General features: G+C 39.4%; 1 protein-coding gene across 3 annotated transcripts in view; it reads left to right on the top strand.

Moving 5' to 3' along the window:
- The window catches only part of GCN2 (protein kinase family protein), a 144,577-nt gene that overhangs the window by 78,851 nt on the left and 45,677 nt on the right, over positions 1-20,049 (top strand). For 2 of the 3 annotated variants that reach the window (XM_010269827.3, XM_010269829.3), the window contains exons 19-22: positions 5,574-5,654; positions 5,994-6,050; positions 14,345-14,476; positions 14,560-14,643. In XM_010269827.3, coding sequence (XP_010268129.1) covers positions 5,574-5,654; positions 5,994-6,050; positions 14,345-14,476; positions 14,560-14,643 — 354 coding nt within the window. The remainder of the gene's footprint in view (positions 1-5,573; positions 5,655-5,993; positions 6,051-14,344; positions 14,477-14,559; positions 14,644-20,049) is intronic. The other variant, XM_088894469.1, reaches the window with a different exon arrangement.

Below are 20,049 nucleotides of genomic sequence, written 5' to 3'. Positions count from 1 at the left end.
ATTCAGTCAATTAGTTGATGTTGAACGGTGATTTTTTATTGCCTTTTCCCTGGTATTTGATTGTTATGATTGGCTGAGCTCAAACTTTGAGATAGAAGACAAGAGAATTTAGGGGGAAAGAGGAGAAACCTAGGAATCACTTCAGGGCTGTGGGAATCACTTACTACAAATCACACAAGCAGAGAATAAGAATAAACTCAATATCCATTGCTGAGGAGAGGAGACTTACCTGGGGTCAAATTCAGTCCTTTAGTTGATGTTGAACAATGGTTTTTGATTGTCTTTTCCCTGGTATTTGATTGTTATCAGTGGTGGAGCTCAAACTTTGAGATAGAAGACGAGAGAATTTAGGGGGAAAGAAGAGAAACCTAGGAATCACTTCAGAGCTGTGGGAATCACGCACTACAAATCACTCAAAATTACAATTCCACCACGGCACCACCCATAAACTAATTAACCAGTGGCTCTAAAAATTTAAACATGATTAAACTATAACTAGACAAATCTGAGTAATAGGCTGGAAATGACTAAAACACCTCTAATGTCCAAAAATTACTGAAATACATAAAAATTCAGAAAATTCCAAATTTTTATATATCAACTCCTGCACCAGTGCGCCTCTATTTCATTTATATATCAACCTTTAATTGCAGGAAAATGACCAGTTACCTCTGGTTGCAACCAGTAGTATGGATCAGCATAAGTTAATGAAAGTAAAATGTAAAGAGGCCACTACTACTAAAATCCTTAAACACACTCTCTCAAGTGAAGCATAGATGCTAGTCATTCCATGATAGCCAAGAAAATTATTTGGTTTAAATTTTATTACTCCCATGGTAAACACATTGTTTAGCTGCTAATCTATTTTCACGAAGGAAATAAAAACCTCTCCAGATAAGCCTCCCTCTTGCTTCACTGGAAAAGCAAAGAGGAAGAAGGTAGTATATTGATTGATGACGATCAACATTTGCAAATGATGAATCCTCAATCATTTGAGGTGCTTGATGCCATAAATTCTAGGGAGAATTCTCTCCAAGGTAAAATGCAAATGAAAATCAGATTGCAGCTCCAAGGAAAAGAAGTATAATAGAGAAGAATTTGGCAGCTTGATTGGGGTTTGATGAAAACCGGTTTCAGATTTCGTGGCCCATTTCAAGCATGTCTCATCATGCAACTATTGGGTTGCCTAAATTTTTGAGGTCTTATGAGTCTCCTTCCCAGTAATTTAAAAGGCATGCCTAGGCACTCAGGTGAGGTGCATTATAAGGTATACATCTCTCCTATGCCCCAGGTGAAGCACTTTCAAGAGGCTCATGCCTGGTGCACCTAGGCATGCGCCTGGTGTGCCTTGTGCTTCAGAGCAGGCGTCCGCCTTTTTTTATTTTTTTTTGCGCTATTTGTTCTTTTTTGAACCTAGCCGCTGGACTAGGGGCTCTGCCCCTGGATCCCAGCCAAGCCCCTCAAGAGAAGCCCATTTCTAATATTGTTCATTCATTCATCCGAATAAACTATCTTCTTCAAAGGCAATTAAAATCATATATATATATATATATATATATATGTAGGGATTAAGAATTTATGACCCTAATATGGACCTGTTTGGGCTTGCTTTGAGGGGCTTGGTACAAAGGCAGCTTGTAGAATTAAGAATGCAAGATGTTTTATATCACATTAGCTATTTGAAGTAATGAAATTAAGGAAAAAAAGGAGATTGTGGGTTTTACATGCTTGAAAATGTTATATATGTTTGATTTTATTTTTAAATTTCCATTTGAATATGTTCTACATGTTTATGTTTATGTATTTTAATTTTAGATAATAGGTGTTTTTAAAACATTTATTTATTTTTGATCAATAACTGGAATTCATTAGATTAAAAGAATTTAGTTACAGCACTCCAAAGAGAGATAAACAGGCTTAACTCTCTCCGGGAAGATAACAAAAAGGAAAAAATTACAGAACAGCCCAAAACATTTGATCCCTTCCCACCCCCTGCATTGCCAAAGCATAAGCAAATGCATTTGCTGTTCTCTTGACCCACTGAAACTTGATTTCCAGTCCTCTAGTTAGCCACTTAATCTCTCTCCTCTCATTAACTTATTTCTAAAGTCCACTACCTTCTTGTAGCCAACTTAAGACCATCTTTGAGTCACCTTCAACGACTAACTTTTGTATATTCAGTTCCTTAGACTTCCTTATACCCTCTAGTACTGCATAGACCCCAGCTTTGAGAGAGTCTCCAAACCCAATGGAACTTGAATACAAAGCAAGCACCTTCCCACCCTCATCTCTGAAAACCCCCTCCTACACCTGATGGACCTGGATTTCCTTCACTACTTCCTTCGAAGTTTAGCTTTATAAGTCCACTTCCTGGTGGTGACCACACAGGACAAACTAAAGAGCGAGCAGGAGCAGAATTTTCCACCTCCAGATAGATATTCAGCAACATATTTGTAGAAATATCGACAAACAGGTCCAAGGATTTAAACCAATGTACCACCCTCATTGTTACTACTTCAATAAGGCATTCTTTACTTCTTTCAATTTTAGAGAAAATTCTGGTGTTCCTTTCCTCCGAAAGAGTCTAACAAACAACAGCCCTCATACATCTCCACATTATCCTTACCCTTTTGTTTGGCCAACCAAAGAATGAGGGGCTAAACAAACTTTGAATGTTTGGCGGTGGGGTCCATCTGCAACCAAAAGAGGAAAGAAACCATTCCCAAAGATCAGTAGCAAAGGGGCAAGAAACTAATAAGTGGTAGGAGCTTTCACCATTAACCTTGCAAAGAATGCACCAATTCGGAGACAAGCACCTAAAAAGGCCTTTTTTCTTTGGAGTACATCACATGTATTACATCTTTCAAGGAAGGCTTCCCAACAAAAGGCTCCAGTCCTTGGAGGAATTGGCTCACCCCAAACATCCTTAACTGGAAAGTTTTGTGCAAATGGACTGGATGAAGGCAGTAGGGACTTGAAGAAAGAGGCACAAGAGAAGGTTCCAGAGGGAGTTAGGGTCCACAGTCTCTTATCCCTCTCAAAGGGATCCAACACCACTCGGTCTAAGATTTGAACCAAACTAATGGCATTTTCAACCTCTATATCCCTTAAGCCTCTTCTAAGCCCCATATCCCAATCAAACCCAAAATTAGACTGAGAAGGAACTAGAAAACTGGACACAACCCTGCCCTTAAATCGAGAGAGTGGAAACAAGGAAGGGAATTGGTCTTTCAAAGGTATCTCACCCACCCAAATGTGCTCCCAAAATTTTACCTGATTCCCAGAATAGAGGTCATACCTGATGTGCTGCAAAAAGGAAGGAAGAATGGCATGTATAGATTTCCAAGGAGAGGCACCAATAGACCTTGCCAAAGTCCCAATGTCCCAGCCATCATTTGCCCGATCATGAATACTTAAAATTACCCTTGTCCACAGTTTTTCCCTCTCACCTCCCAACCTCCACAACCATTTCCCAAACAAGGCTTCATTTTTCCTCCAAATGTTACCTAAACCTAACCCTTCGTCAGTCTTACTCCTAGAGACTAGTTCCCAATTCACCTTGTGATCCTTCCTCTCCTCCCCAGGTTCCCACAAGAAGTTTCTCATTAACTTCTCCAAACTCCTACTTATCTTCACTGGGATCCTAAAAACCGATAAGTAACACATAGACAAACTAACTAGTGTAGACTTGATCAAAGTAATTCTACCACCCAGAGATAAATAGTTCTTCTTCCAAGAGGTTAGCTTCTTAGCAAATCTATCAATTACGGGGCTCCAAAAGCTTTCTTTCCTCGGGTTATCCCCTAAGGGCATCCCCAAATAGTTTAGTGGCCATTGAGACACCATACAACCCAAAGCTTCAGCCCTCTCCAATATAGCTCTTTCTTCCATATTGATCCTCGCCACATAGCTCTTATCGAAGTTCACCTTCATATTTGACATTTGTTCAAACACTTGAATCACCAACTTCAAGTTTTTGGCCCATCTCACATCCTTCCCCTCACAAAATAGAATTGTATCATCAGCAAACTGTAAGTGGGTGATAGGAATGTTGTCTTTTCCAACTCTCCATCCCCTCACAAGACTTCTTGAATATGCTTTCTCAATTAGCTTCTCCAACACTTCAGCGATCAAGGTGAAAAGAAATGGAGAGAGGGGGTCCGCTTGTTTAATTCCCCTAATAGTCGGGAAGTGATCCACTACCTTTCCATTTACCAGGATGGAGTAATGACAAGTCTCTATACAACCCAGGATCCATTACACCATTTCTCCCCAAAACCAAAGACATCCAACACTTGCATCAAAAAAGACCAATCAACCATATCATAAGCCTTCTCTAAATCCAATTTGCACAGAATCCCTTTCCTCCTTGTTCTCCGCATATCCTCCACACACTCATTGGCAATTAGAATTTGATCCACAATCTGCCTATTTCCAACAAAAGCCCCTTGATTCTGTAGGATTAGCTCTAGAAGCACCTCTCTAATTCTTCTAGACAAGACCTTCGCAATGATTTTATACAAGCTATTAACCAAAAAAAATAAATGTTTTTTTAAACATTTATTTTAAAATATAAGTTTATATTTTTATTAATATTATGCTTAATATTTTTTGAAAATTTTGGCATTTTTTGTATTTTTGTGACTCGCTTCCGGAAAGGTGCGCGCCTCGCCTTGCGCCATGCGCCTCAGGCGCAAATTGCCCATTTCGCTTTTTTTTCGCCTTGCACTTTTAAAACGTTGATCGTACCTGTATAAAATTTTAAAGCAATATGGTGCAATGGTGTCTTGGAAGCACAAAAGCTAGTTTTTGCATATTGGTTATAATGTCCTCTGGTCATGTCAAACTTTGACAATTGACCAGGAGACACACTGATAAACCAGTCAATTTCGTTGAGTGTGTTGATGGTCTTTAATTTAAAGTTAATTTATTTGGGTCAGTATGGTCCAAGAGAATCTCACTTGAAGTTAGAGTGAGTTTAGGAATTTCATAAAATACAAATTTCTAGATTTAGTTTTGGCTGCCATTTGAACCTTGAGATCCACTGGGGACAATACCCCGTTAGAAGTTCTTAATATTCATTTTGGAGTTATGAAGGGTTTTTTAAGGTTTTTATACATGGCTTTATGAAGAGTAACCAGAATAGTTATTTTCAAATAGAATCACATTTCCTTCTCTGAGAAAAACCTTTTTCTTTGCTCTTGAGTGGTTCAGCCCATTAGGCCTATGATCTCTTATTCTAACTCTCATCCTCTTACTTCTTGATTGATTTTCACTACATTTACAACCTTTCTTTTTGTATTTTAGTGGTTTTGCATCAGTTCTCACACTTATCATGATTTGAGTACAAGTGATTGCTTTTCATCAAGGACCTTTCAAATAAAGAAAATTCCTTTATATTCTTCAAGATGTAGAATTTGAAGATGATGCATATATTGACTGATGCCATAGACATTATAGGACTTTCGGATTGTTCTATGGCAGATTTAAATGTTTAAGAAGTTTTCAATACCATACTTTCTATTGTTTTTTTTTTTTTTTGTACTTTTCCCTAACTCTTATTTCCATTGTAGATGTCATCCTTCAAGCGATATGAAATATCTTGGGTTTATAGGAAAGCAATTGGCCACTCAACCCCAAATCGTTACCTTCAGGTGTACTTCTCTTTTTATGTCTTTATTGATGCAATTGTTTTTTTTCTGTGTTCTCCTTTTTCCTAAGGCTCAGTTTGGGAAGAGTGCAAATACAAATATGTACAGTGCAAAACCTTGTACATTGTATTTCTAAACCTTGTATTTGCAATGTACATATTTGTATTTGCACTCTTCACAAATCGAGCCTAGTGATCTATTGTTCTCTTTTTCATTCAATATCAAGTTTCACATATATTGCTATTGGGTAGATAATTTGCATTTACTGGTTATGTTGGGAATTGGAAACAATCTTTGATTTAAGTGTGTAACATCCCTCTAAAGTGCATACTTCCTAAATAGGGAGATTTTGATGTTATTGGAGGTGCATCGATATCAACTGAGGCAGAGGTAATTAAGGTAATGTGCTTAACCTTGTGTTTTCCTTTAGTTTCACTTTCTTTTCTATTTTTTCATTTCTTAGGTTTATTCCTAACGAAAAGGAAAAAGGATAACTCACTATGTGCAAATACTAGTTCAGTTGCCTATATATAATCATTTTTTTAATGATACCTATTGAAAGGACGTGGATTTATTAAAAAAAAAGAGTTTGATCTGTTGGAATCCATGTTATTCCTATCTAAGGGTAATATGATAATTTTAAATTACATTTAAAAAGATAATACATTGCTATTTGGCCTACCAACACAAATGGGTCGAAACTCAATTCTGTCTTCTCATCTTTTTCTTCTCTTTTTATTCTCCAACCAATCCAAGTTAGTATGAGAGTATTCAAGAGGGTCCTAGGAAGCTTCTGTCCTTAGTTGTCTCACAGAATCCTCCTGCCGTCACACGGCATAAGATGACATCAGCAGGTTCTGCAGACAGCAGTTAGCAATAATAACCCTACTAGCCACTTAGCCAGTAAGACTCAATTCTGGGTGATTGTTGGAGTAAAAATTCTTTGGGGAAGGAAAAAAATCAAATGGTATGCTCAGGAGGTCACAAAAATCTTGAAGGACTACACTGCTCAGGAGGAAACTAGTGAAGATAGCAGAGTGGAACTTGTAGAAGAAACACAGGGAGTTACTGGAGACTCTCAAGTGGGAAAGCAGAAGGAAAATCCCCAAAAAGAAAGAGTAATGCAGATCATGGCTAAAGCAGCAAAGGATTGCAGAATGGTCTGCGATATGTTCAAGATTGATTGGGAGGAGAAATTTATTGTCACCTTGACAGTACAACAGAAAGATTGGAAGATCGCTGAAGAGTTGTTGAAAAAGTTGAAGTTAAACTGCACTATAATTTTAACCCCCTTTGAAAAATGTAAAGCCCTTCTAGAGTTAGTAGGAGAGAAATTGGAACTCCATGTGTTATCAGTTGGAGTCGGCCTCTGTGACTGTTTCAAAATGGTCCCCTCACTCTAATTCCAAGGATTTGCGTGAGAAATACAAAGTAATTGTTTGGATCCTGGGATTGCTGTTTCATCTGTGGATTCCAGATCTTTTTGCCTCCATAGCCACTCTTTGTAAAGCAAGGTTGGATGGTATTTTTGTTAAAGACCTCCATTCTGCCGCAGTATGTCTGAGCAATGTGAATTTGGAAGATATCCCCCGCTCAGTGAAGGTGCTGGTAGATGGACTACTGTACTCAGCCTGGTTAGTAGCAACCATTGAAGCTGAGGTATGGAGGGAGGGAAGAAGGAAAGAAGATGAGAAGATAGAAGAAGAGTGGTTACGTGGCAGAGGTCAAATGGCTGAAGAAAAGGAGAAAGGAAGTTGCACTGAAATAGCAAAACAATCTCAGGGGAGAGAAAAAGGTGAAGGAAGGGGGATAGAAATAAACAAGCCAAGGATAGAAAGGGGCGAGACACACGGCTGGTTGTACGCTGAAACAGTGACCAGTGGACTTCGATGTGTGAAGCAACCCCAAGTTCAAATTTCAAAAGCAGGGGTGACTCAGTTGGTTGGGAAATCAGACCTGAACCGGACTCAGTTAGACGGGTCAAAATCTAAAAGCCTATCACGTGGCACTTTAAGTGGCCACGTGAGAGGTAATAAGGAAATTGGGTCTGGGCTTTCATTGCTTGGGCCTAGCCGCAATATGTTGATGATATTCTAATTTTCCTTGATGCATCAGTGGAGCAGTCTTGAATTTAAGAGATATCTTAGCAAATTTTGAACTGTTGACAGGTCTGGAAGTGAATTTTTCGAAGAGTACTTTGATAGGAGTTGGCAAGGTTAGAAGGGAAGTCCTATCTGATTGTGCTGTAGCATTTGAGTGCCAAGTTAGGGAGTTGCCTTTCTCCCATTTGGGTATGCTATTGGGGCTAAATCCTATTCATCTATTATTTGGAAACAATCATTGAAAGAGTTGAGAAGAGGCTGGATGGGTGGAAGTGAAATATCTTTTGTTGGAAGGATTAATCTTAATAGAACTGTGTTGTCTAGCTTGCCAACCTACTACTTGCCCTTATCAAAAGTTCCAGTAGAAGTTGCTAAGAGGGTGGAAAACACTCGGAAGGATTTCCTTTGGAGGAGGGGTGGGAGGAGGGAGGGTTAAAAAGTGTCACTTGGTTAAGTTCCAGAAGAAGTTGCTAAGATGCAGGCCAATTGGGAAGTGACTTTGGAGGTTTGGGCTGGAGAAGGAGAGACATTCACTTTGGAGGAGTGGTGGAGGGAAAGTATGGTGGTGAGGTTTGGGTGGGAATCAAGGGAGGGAGGTTCACCTTATGGGGGTTTTGTTTGGAAGGGAACTATGAGGTTTAATTAGGAATTCAAAAATCTAACAACGTTCTTATGGTGTTAGGATAAGGTTCTGGGAAGATGAATGGTGTGGGGTTGGTAAGTTGAACGAATTGTGTCCAAGGCTGTGTAGATTGTCTGAGCATGATATAGCTATCAGTCAGTGCTATGAGAGGCATGGCAAGCAGCTGGTCTGGTGTCCAAAGTTCAGAAGGCCATTTCTTGATGGCAAGTTTGATGAATGCATTGTTTGCTGGAAAAGTGGAGAAAGTTAAGGTTCCTGCCCCATTCAAGAGATTTGTAGCAGAAAGAATGTTCTAATGGGAAATTTACTGTTAAGTCCTACTTAGCTCTACATCGGAGTCAAATGGAGTCTGATCAGGTTGGAGGTATTTGGGGCAATCCTGCTCCCCCAACAGTGGAGGCTTTGGCTTGGCCTATTGCTATAGACAGTGTGATAACTGTTGTCCATCTTAAGAGCAGAGATTTAAGCATGACTAGTATTTGTTATTTATGCAAAGAACGAGACCCCCCCCCCCCCTTTCAACTAGTGCTATGCATCTTCATTCTTCTTAATATAAAAGATTTTTATTAAAAATAAAGAAAAATGAGACCCCCCTTCCTCTTCTTCCTTCTGTTCAAGAGGCTTATGCCTCATACATTCTGAACTATTTCTCACGCCCTCTAGGTAGTGGAATGCCTTGCATCATGCCTCCGCATTTTAAAACATTATTCTCAATTTTACTTGTTTTAGATGTGGCATGTTTTAGGAGGGCCTGAGGGATAATGAATGTGAATCCCTTGTTCAGTCACTAGAATATGGTCAATCTCTACCAATGGCCTCTTTACTTGTGCCTCATTCTTCAATGCCCTCATACAGTCAAATCCTTTGGGGGAGAATATTCTGCCTAAAGTTGAAGCTTTGTGTTGGGAAGTATTCCTTGGAAAGATAAATACTTGTGACATGCTTCAAAAAAGAAGGCCTAGTAAATGTCTATCTCTTCATATGCGTTTCTTTTGCAAAGCAAGTGGTGAGACCATTCCCCATTTACTAATGTCCTATATTTTGTTCTTTGTGTTTGAGAGTACTTTTATTCTCTCATTGGTTGTAGGTGGTTCCCCTCAAGATGTGGTGAGTCTCTTCAGTCCAAGCTTCTTGAGGCAGCCAAGGAAGAGATGGAGAATTATGTAGGAGACAAGGCAGCAGCGGTGTGAACTATATGTAAGAAATGAAAGGAGAATTTATTTATAAAAAAAAGGAATGGGGAATTTTCAATGAAAAAAGCAGGTCCAAGGAGGAGATAATATACAATATTAAGATCAAAGTTGCACATTGGGTAAAGACAATGGAATTTTTTAAATTTTCTCGGTGAATTATATTAAGAACATTTGCTGAAGTGGCACAATGCTTGAAAGATAAAGAAGGTGATCGTGGTATGGAAATTTCCTTCAAACAATAGAATAAAGCTGATTTTTTATGGGGAGTTCTGTGAGCAATTTGGGACTGAGAAGTATAGGGAGTGTGTTTAGAGATTCCTCAAGTAGGGCTGTGGCTTTATACCTAGGACCTGTTGGAGTGGGAGGAACAAGCAACAGAATGAATTGATCAAAAAAAAAAAAGCAACGGAATGAGTGCTGACGTGCTCAAGCCATTTCGCTAACAGCATTATTCAAAACTAATTCACAACAAGCAACAGATTGAGTGCTAGCACAGTGCTAATGCGCAGCCAGTGCAATGGCAGTGTGCTAGCGCATGCATCTATTTTGAATCTTGCTGCAATGGCAAAGCACATTGCGGTGCCCCTAGCAGGTGCCCGAGCTTGTTGGATCCACGTGCTAGCATGCAATGTAGTTTTGGAAGTAAAGGGGGCTCAAAATTGATCATTTCTTGGACAAGCCACAACTGCCAAGTCCCATAGATTCACAGGCACACCTTTAGGGAGATAAAATGCCTATCAAGGGAGTTAAATATCACCTTTAATTGGGTTAGGAGAACTGCGAATGGCATGGCGAATTCACTAGCAAAACAGGTGGTTAATAGGTGGCAAATGTTTTGTACATTTGTATGAACCATTTTGTACTTTTGGGTTCTAGGAATTTTTCAATGTATTGTATTATATTTCAATCACATATTTAATACTGCTGATCAAAAAGCAAAAAAAAAAAAGGGAAAGAATGAATGATTCACTAAGTTATATATTGATCAGATGTAAATCAGTCCTCAAATATTAGGTGTAAATTTGAAGATTAGAAGAAAAAAAAAAGGAAGAAGAGAAGTAAGAGCAGCAGCACAAGAGAAGAAGATGGCGAAAAGAGAAGGAAGAAGAAGAAGATTCGAATTATCTTCCCTTTCTCCTCTAATCCTTTTTCTATTAAGAATTAATGTTAGAGTAATGACAAGTATGCCCTTAAATGGGCGGCCAGCTAGGCAGTAACATAAAGAGATTAAACAAAAAGAAATAGCAGGCCCATTAGCCAACAAGAAAAGAAAAGATATTACAAGAGAAGATACTAGGACCCATTCGGCCCAGTCTCTTTACACTCCCCCTCAAGCTGAGCATAGATGTCAATCATGCCCAACTTGCTTATATAGTGTCATCTTCCCTCTTGGAACTCCCTTGGTCAAAATATCAGCCAATTGCTCGTCTGATGTGATGAATGGAAAACAAGCTTTTCCTGAGGAAACTCTTTCCTACCTGACTGCCCTTCTTAGAGTTGTTGTTATTCTTAAACCTATCAGGAAGAAGCTCAGGATGAAGCTTCCAACAAGTGTCCTTTGTATGCCTCGGTTTCTTGCAATATTCACATATCTGCTCCTTTTTCTCAATAGGACCCTTTGGCTTTATTCCAGCATGTGCAAAGTCTTCTGTAGGTGGACCCTGCAACTGAACCTACCACCTACTCTCCTCACTGCTTATCATAGCATATGCCTGGGAAAGAGTAACCTCATCTCTGACCAGGATATTTTGCCTAATGATGTCAAACTCAGGGTTGAGTCCAGTGAGAAATTCAAACACCCTATTTCTCTCCACCGACTTCCTATACATTTCAGCATCATTCTTACTCTCCCATACAACTGTCTCCATAACATCAATTTCTTGCCATAGGGATTTCAGTATAGAGTAGTAGATTGCTACACTCTTCTCCCCTTGTCTTAGGTTCTTCACATCACTTTTCAACTTATAGACTCTGGCTACATTCAACTTCTGTGAATAAGTCTCAGTAACACTGTCCCATATCTCCTTAGCTGAAGACATCCAGTGATAATGCTGACTTATATGAGGTTGCATAGAATTGACCAACCATCCTATGACAGTATAGTTCTCTTGCATCCATTTCTCAAATGCAGGGTCTGTCTCTTCGGGTTTCACTTTACTACCTGTGAGATACCCGAGTTTTCCTCTACTACAGACATAAATTCTTATAGATTGTGCCCAAGCAAGATAATTTGTCCCATCTAGCTTGATTGTGGTCACACCAGTCAAAACGGAATCTACCGAGCCAAGGCCTGAAACCGGCACTTGCTTGAACTTACTTTCGTATGGCTCCATTAATCAAACGGAAATCAAAGAACCAGAAATTTTGTCTATATAAACTTACTTGAAGTCAAACCAAAACCCAGATGCTTGAAAACTAGGGTTTTACTCCGTCCAGCTGTTGGGGAGGAAGAGAGAAGATGCAGCCGCTCCTACCAAAACTTCTCAATCTCTTCCAATCCTGAACCGCCCTCCTTTAGGAGTCACAAGACACCTCCCAAGCACAGAGTGCCACAGCCAAAGCTTCACCTTTACCTGTACCTTCGAAAATCTCTAATCGGCTAGGGTTTTGGGCAGCAACAGAACAACACCACTTCTTGGCAATATCCAGCCAGATTTAAACTCTCCAAACCCTCTACCAACTAGGCCAGAGATCCTCTGAACTATAGAGAATCTATCTCTCCATATACTCTCTTAATCTAAGGGTGTATGGGAAAATAAGAAGAAGAAAAAAAAAGGAAGAAATAAACCTGCTCTGATACCAAGATGTAAATCAGTCCTCAAATATTAGGTGTAAATTTGAAGATTAGAAGAAAAAAAAGGAAGAAGAGAAGTAAGAGCAGTAGCACAAGAGAAGAAGATGGCGAAAAGAGAAGGAAGAAGAAGAAGATTCGAATTATCTTCCCTTTCTCCTCTAATCCTTTTTTTATTAAGAATTAATGTTAGAGTAATGACAAGTATGCCCTTAAGTGGGCGGCCAGCTAGGCAGTAACATAAAGAGATTAAACAAAAAGAAATAACAGGCCCATCAAGAGAGGCCCATTAGCCAACAAGAAAATGAAAGATATTACAAGAGAAGATACTAAGACCCATTTGGCCCAGTCTCTTTACATGATCATTAATTTAATGAATCACTTAAAACCATATCCACTATATGGGGTTGGCTACATGAATCCTGTTTTGTCAATCCATTCTATTTAAAACCATATCCACTATTAAATTATTAGTGGTAAATCATTTCTTACTACTACCCATGTCTTTTTTGGTCTACCCCTAGCTCTTTTAGCCCCTTCCACTTGTAACAAATCACTTCTTCTAACTGGACCTGTCGGTGGTCTTCTATGCACGTGACCAAACCATCTTAGCCTACTCTCTCTTTCATTTTATCACTTAATTGTGCTACTTCTAGGTTTATACGGATGGATTCATTCCTAATCCTATCCTTTCTAGGTTTTCCACTCATCCATCTTAGAATTCACATATGTACCACACTCATTTTCTAAACATGTTTCTTGACTGCCCAACACTTTGCTCCATACAACATAGCTGGCCTTACAACTGTTTTATAAAATTTTCCTTTTAATCTAAAGCATCATTCTTTTGGTTATTCACCTAGGTAAATTCATTTACTTGAGTAAGTGTTACCTAGGTAAGTACATTTACCCTGGGTAAGTGAGCGAATTCCCTTAAGGACCCCCAACTTTTTTGTTATGGCAGGGGCATTTTAGTCCTATATAGTTTGGCCAATTTCTCCCCTCCATGGGTAAGTAACTTACCCACCTAGGAGGTGGATAAAACTTTTCTAGGTAAGTTGCCAAAAACTTACGCAGGTGAAATTTTGTTTCCATGGGTCCCACACTTCACTAGTAAAAGAACATGGGAAAGTTGGCCCCTAAACTTACCCCCAAATGAACGGGGCTTAAGTGATATTCTCCTATCACACAAAAGTCCAAATGCACCCCTCCATTTTTCCCAACCTGCTATAATTCTCTAGGTGACATCCTCAATCTCTCCCTTGTTATGAATTATTGAACGAAGGTATCGGAAATGGTCACATTGAGTTACCTCTTGGTTTCTAATCCTAAGTGTATCCTGATTTACACTCCTATTATTACTAAATTTATATGTCATATATTCTGTTTTAGTCCTACTCATTTAAAACATCTTGTTTCTAGGGCATTTGTCCATAAGCTTAATTTTGCATTTAATCCTTCCACTTAGATGCGAAAGCAACCTTGTCCTCAAACCTAGTAGGTTTATGCCCAACCACATTAATGTACCAAATTTGAGGCTAGAATCATCTTCCTGTGTTGGGTGGCTCAAAATGATTCTATGGTTTTAGGAAAGTTTAATAAGGATATACACAGTTAGACAAAAGAAGATTGTTACTGCCAAAAATTCTTATTGAACTAAGGCCCTTGCTACTAATCCTAGTTAGACTAGGACTTTGGTAAGTGAATCACAGTTAGACCAAGACTTATAAGTCTCTAAATAAAACTCAGATGAGTGTTGAAAGATTCCTAGTCAAACTGGAATTCCTGGCGTGGAATCCTTGTTGTATTGTGGTTTTAGCAATCAGATGTATTGTCTTGAATAATGTTTTCAATCTCCTATTGCTTATGGATAGAAGTTATAATGTGAATGACAATAATACTTATTGATATGGAAGGCAATTTTAGTAACTTCTAATGTACTAACAACTTAATGCATTCTGTAGGTGGCAATGGATATTATAACTCGATTTTTTTATCCGGATTCATGTGATATTCGACTGAATCATGGCCACTTATTGGATGCAATGTGGACTTGGATAGGAATTGAGGTTAAGCTACGGCACAGTGTAGCAGAGGTATGAGTAATTATTTTGTCCTAAGCTTTGCATGTCTAGTTATGCAAGTATAGGTTAACCTTTTCCCCTTTTTCCAAATGAAGCTTCTTTCTACAATGGGTTCTTTGCGTCCACAATCCTCTGAACGTAAATCAAGATGGGTTTTTATACGGCGACAGCTTTTGCAGGTTTGGAGACATAACTGAAAATCAATTCAATTAATATTGCATGCTCTCCTATATCTTTGAGTTGATGAACTGAATTTGAAATTGACAGGACCACACCATCTTAATTCATTTATGCTTTTTGTAGTTGAAAATGCTCCTTGGTTTTCTCTTGATCTAACAACCACGTTGTGTAGATAATTTAGTGAATTATGTGAGCATGTCTTATGAAAACTAGGGCCTAGAAAAATAAAATGTAATCAATAATTATTGGATTTTATCTATGTATGGATATCTGTTACTTATATGAGAACTTGGAAGTTGGGCAATATATTCTCTTGTTTGTGTAAATTATATGGATTAATGTTTGTAAGTACATAATTCAATATATAAATATATTGAATATATAAAAGCAAGGCAAGCAAAATAAATGGAGACAAGCTTGAAATGTAATTTCACAATCCTTTTTATTGATAACTAGAGGATAGTCTCACTATCAAATAAACAACAATGTTTAAATAATTAAGTGGAAGGAGCATGGGGGGAGGAAAGCAAATAGTGCAAATAGTGCAAGATATTTAGAGAGTTGAAGCTTAACACATGGTTTGTCTTCTATAACATGAGTGGCCTTTTCAAATATTATTAACCTTAGTTTGTGCATTTGGTTTGTCATGGACAAATAGGGATACCTATTGAGGTTAAGAAGGAAATGTGGATTTGTTTTAGTCACTCACATGATACTCCAACTACCCTGAATTGCTTATCTGTAAACAAGTGGAAAGAAGCCTGAAATTATATGAACATATTTTATTTGCAACAACTAGGACTTTAGTTTTCAAAAGGTATTAGGTTTTTTTATTCTTTTGAATGTTAATAGACCATTAAGAGTGAACAAGCTCCAATAAAAGGTAATGTAGAAATTAATAGACCAATTAGAAAGTTGTGCACTTTAGGCATATCAGGGCACTAGGCACACACCTAGGTGCACCAAGCGTGTGCCTTTTAAAAGTAGCATCACCTGGGCTTAGGAATGGCACATGCCTTAAAATGTGCTGCACATGTGTGCCTTGGCACACCTCAGGCAGGCCTTTTAAAACACACTCATACACTTAGATTTATGAAATTGACTACACTGAGGGCTTAGCTCTAGTTCAAAAGATGAACTCTATTTAGATTTTTATCATCTATAGGTGCTATTTTGTTCATGTAAATGTCACGCTGGAAAGAAAGGATTCATTTGCAAAGTGGACTTGGAAAAATCCTATGATTTGGTGGATTGTACATTTCTTTTGGAAGTCGTGAGGAGTTTTGGCTTTGGGGATAGATGGTGTAAGTGGATAAAGGGGTGTGTTAAGTCTTGTCATTACTCCTTTCTGGTTAATGGAACTGTGGTGGATTTTTCCAGGCTTTGCGAGGGATTAGGCAAGGAGCCCCCCTATCCCCCTTTCTATTCACTCTGATTGTTGAGGTTCTTGGTATGCTTATTCCTAGGGCAGATTCACGTGAGCTGTTGCGGGGCTGGAAGGTAGGTTGTGGCAGTGTTCCAATTACTCACTTGCAGTTTGCTGATGATACTTTGCTTTTCTATGAAGGATGACAGTACAACTCTTTGAGCTAATGTCCAACCTTAAGGTGAATTTTGACAAGAATTGTATTGTCGGTGTTAATATGGAAGAAGGGGAGATGTTGGAGTGTGCAAACATTTTGGGTTGTGAGGTGTCTCAATGGCCATTGAAGTATCTAGGGCTTCCTTTAGGAGATAATTCGAAAAAGAGTAGCTTTTGGGATCCTGTAGTTGAAAGATTTGTCAAAACACTTGCATCTTGGAAGAAAAGCTATCTATTCTTAGGAGGAAGGATTGCATTGATAGGAGCCAGGGGAGGAGAAAAAAGACCATTGAGTTAGCTGGAAATGGTGAGTAGAAGCAAGAAATTTGGTCGGTTAGGCCTTGGTAACTTAAAAGGAATGAGGCTTTGTTGGCAAAGTGGCTCTGGAGACTACCTATGGAGAAGGAAAAGCTTGAGGCTTTAAGATAGTGATTGGTATACATGGGCTTGCAGCTGACGGTTGGGATGCTGGAATTCTGGATTGGGTTACCAGAGTGTCTCTTTGGAAAGCCATTAGGGCTGTCCTTCCATCCTTCCTGCTCTATATCAGGTATGATCTTTGTTCTAGTAACCTTATACAATTTTGGGAACAGGTTTGGGTGGGTATTCTACCTTTGAGAGATAAATACTCCTCTGTCTTTGCCCTATCACATTATAAAGGTAAATCTGTGTCATCTTTCCTGATTCCCTCAAGATCAAGAGATGGTTTTATTGGGATTTGGGTTCAAGGAGGGGTGTGAGGGATTCAGAAGTTAATGAGTTCCTGGATTTTCTTCATATCCTTGATGGGGTTTACTTGGAATCGTTGAAACCTGACAGTTGTATTTGCACTCATTATTTCTTTGGTTCCTTTTCATGTGCTTCTTTCATTTGCACTCATTACATCAAATTGAACTTTGATGTGAGTAGTGCTGGAAACCCGGGTCCTTCTGGTATTGGAGGGGTTTATAGAGATGGTGAAGGAAGAGTTATTGGATTATATTTGGGCCCAATTAGAGTAGGCGACTCCCTAAGGGCTGAGGTTATGGCTGTCATGATACAAAAGGCAAGGAAAATGGATATATGGATTAATTAACAAAGGTAACTCAAAGTTAGTAGTGGAATGGTTGCAAAAGGAAGACAAGGTTTCTGGATATACAGCAACAAGAAGAAAAGATTTAAATGGCTAACTAAAGATATGGAAGTGCAATTCAGCTTGGTTAAAAGGACTGCAAATGCCTTCACTGATGTTTTAGCTAAACGAGGGGTGGGAAGGAATCATATGTTTTGGGCTCAATTGCAATTGCATAGTTGTTGTGGAGAGGTAAGACAGTTTACCTTTCACAATCCTGTAATTATTCTTTTATAAATTTGTGAATAAACCCTAGTTGATTCTAGGTCAAAGTAGAGAAGAAGAAAGAAGAAAGAAAAGAGAAAGAAGAAGGTGAGAAGAAGTGTTCGGCCAGACTAGGAGAATGTGAAAAATCACTCTCCTAGCCGACCCACTTGAATTTTATTCATAAAACTTAGAGTTACAAGAAAGACAATTTTGTCCCTCATAGAAGATGGGACACATAACTTAAACTCAGATACAATAAACCTTTCACTTTCAAGAAGATACACCAGAATAACCAAAATACCCCTGACTCGAGCATTCTAACACTCCCCCTCAAGCTAGAGAGTGTATATCATATAGTCCCAGCTTGTTACAAATGTAATCTATTCTTCCCCGAGACAATCCTCTTGTGAAGAGATCTGCCCACTGATTTCCTGAGCTCACATGAGATGTAGTTATTACCCCACTTATCACTTTCTCTCTCACAAAGTGACAATCCACCTCAATATGTTTAGTTCTTTCATGGAAGACGGGATTGGATGAGATGTGAACAGCAGCTTGGTTATCACAGTATAGTTTCATGGGTTTGTCAATTGAGAAACCCATCTCCTGTAGTAAGTTCTTCAGCCATACTAGTTCACATGTGGTATGGGCCATAGCCTTATACTCTGCTTCTACACTACTTCTTGCCACCACTGTTTGCTTCTTGCTCTTCCAAGTTACAAGATTGCCACCCAAGAAGGTACAATACCCTGTGATTGACCTCCTATCTGATATAGAGCCAGCCCAGTTAGCATCTGTGTACCCTACTATCTCAAGAGTTCCTCCCTTTTGGTATAACAAACCATGACTTGGAGCACCCTTTAGGTACCTAACAATTCTCAGAACAGCTTCCCAGTGAGGAACTCGGGGATGTTGCATAAACTGACTCACCACACTCACAGCAAATGATATATCTGGTCGGGTTATGGTCAGGTAGTTCAACTTTCCCACCAACCTTTTGTATCTTCTAGGATCATCAAACTCTTCACCTGCATCCACACTTAACTTGGCATTGAGTTCCATAGGAGTCTCTGCTGGTTTAGCACCTAACAACCCTGTTTCTTCAAGTAGATCAAGAACATATTTTCTCTGACATAGGTTGATCCCCTGTTTTGACCTCGCAACCTCTATTCCTAGGAAATACTTTAGCTTCCCCAGATCTTTCGTATTGAAGTGGTCCTGTAAGAATTTTTTCAGCCTGTCAATTCCATTGCTGTCATTTCCAGTTATGACAATATCATCCACATACACGACTAGCAAGATTTTCCCATCCTTTGAGTTATAGCTGAACACAGAATGATCATACTGCTACCTACCTAATCAGTTGCTCTTCTGATGTGATAAATGGCAAACAAAGTTCTCCTGAAGAGACTCTTTCCCTTATGAAATGCCTATCAACATCAATGTGCTTAGTTCTGTCATACTGCTACCTACCTAATCAACCTGACACTGTTTCATCCCAAAGGCCTTCACCACTTCACTGAACCTGCCAAACCATGCACGTGGAGATTGTTTCAGTCCATAGATTGCCTTTTTGAGCCTGCACACCTTACCAGCCTCCCCCTGAGCAACAAACCCTGGTGGTTGCTCCATATACACCTCCTCAACAAGATCACCATGTAGGAAGGCATTTTTTATGTCAAGTTGTACGAGAGGCCAATCATACATAGCAGCTAATGAGATCAACACCCGAACTGAACCAATTTTAGCCACAGGAGAGAATGTCTCCATATAGTCCACACCATATAACTGAGAATAGCCCTTGGCCACTAACCGTGCCTTCAATCGTTCCACACTGCCATCAGGAAGATGCTTCACTATATAGACCCATTTACACCCAACAGTGTGCTTACCAGGAGGAAGGGTGGTGAGTTCCCACGTGTGATTATGTTGTAGAGCAGAGAGTTCTTCTTCCATGGCTTGCCGCCACCCTGGGGAGGTAAGGGCTTCCTGTACAGTCTTGGGAATGGGAACCGATGAGAGTAATGATATAAACTTGCAATGAGAAGCAGAAAGGTGAGTAGTGGAAATATAGTCTGAAATGGGATGAGAAGTACAAGTACGTTTACCTTTCCACAAAGCAATAGGGAGATCAAAATCTGAGGGAGGAGCAGTAGCAGGATCTGTCGACAGGTGCTGAAGTGGAGGAGGGGCCGAAGCACTTCTGCGGGTATACACTTGAGTAATTGGCGGCCTCTCTGTAGTAACAGGCATATGATGTGCATCTGCAGTAGGAATGGGAGCTACGGGAAGAGGGTCCACGACCGGTACAGGAAGAGGAACCACAGAGGGAGAAGAAGAGACACCGGCATCTGAGAAAAATGGAACTGATTCAATGAAGGTGACCTCAGAGCACACAAACGATTTATGAAATTTTGGGTTATAACACTTATACCCTTTCTGAGTCCTCGAGTAGCCAAGAAAAATACACTTCGTAGCTCGAGCATCTAGCTTGTCTACTCCAGG

The sequence above is a fragment of the Nelumbo nucifera genome, chromosome 1, assembly GCF_055504915.1.
Source record: "Nelumbo nucifera cultivar China Antique chromosome 1, China Antique-T2T, whole genome shotgun sequence".
Classification (NCBI taxonomy): Eukaryota; Viridiplantae; Streptophyta; class Magnoliopsida; order Proteales; family Nelumbonaceae; genus Nelumbo; species Nelumbo nucifera.
Note: the sequence above shows the minus strand (reverse complement) of the source record. Positions and strands in the feature narration are given on the sequence as shown.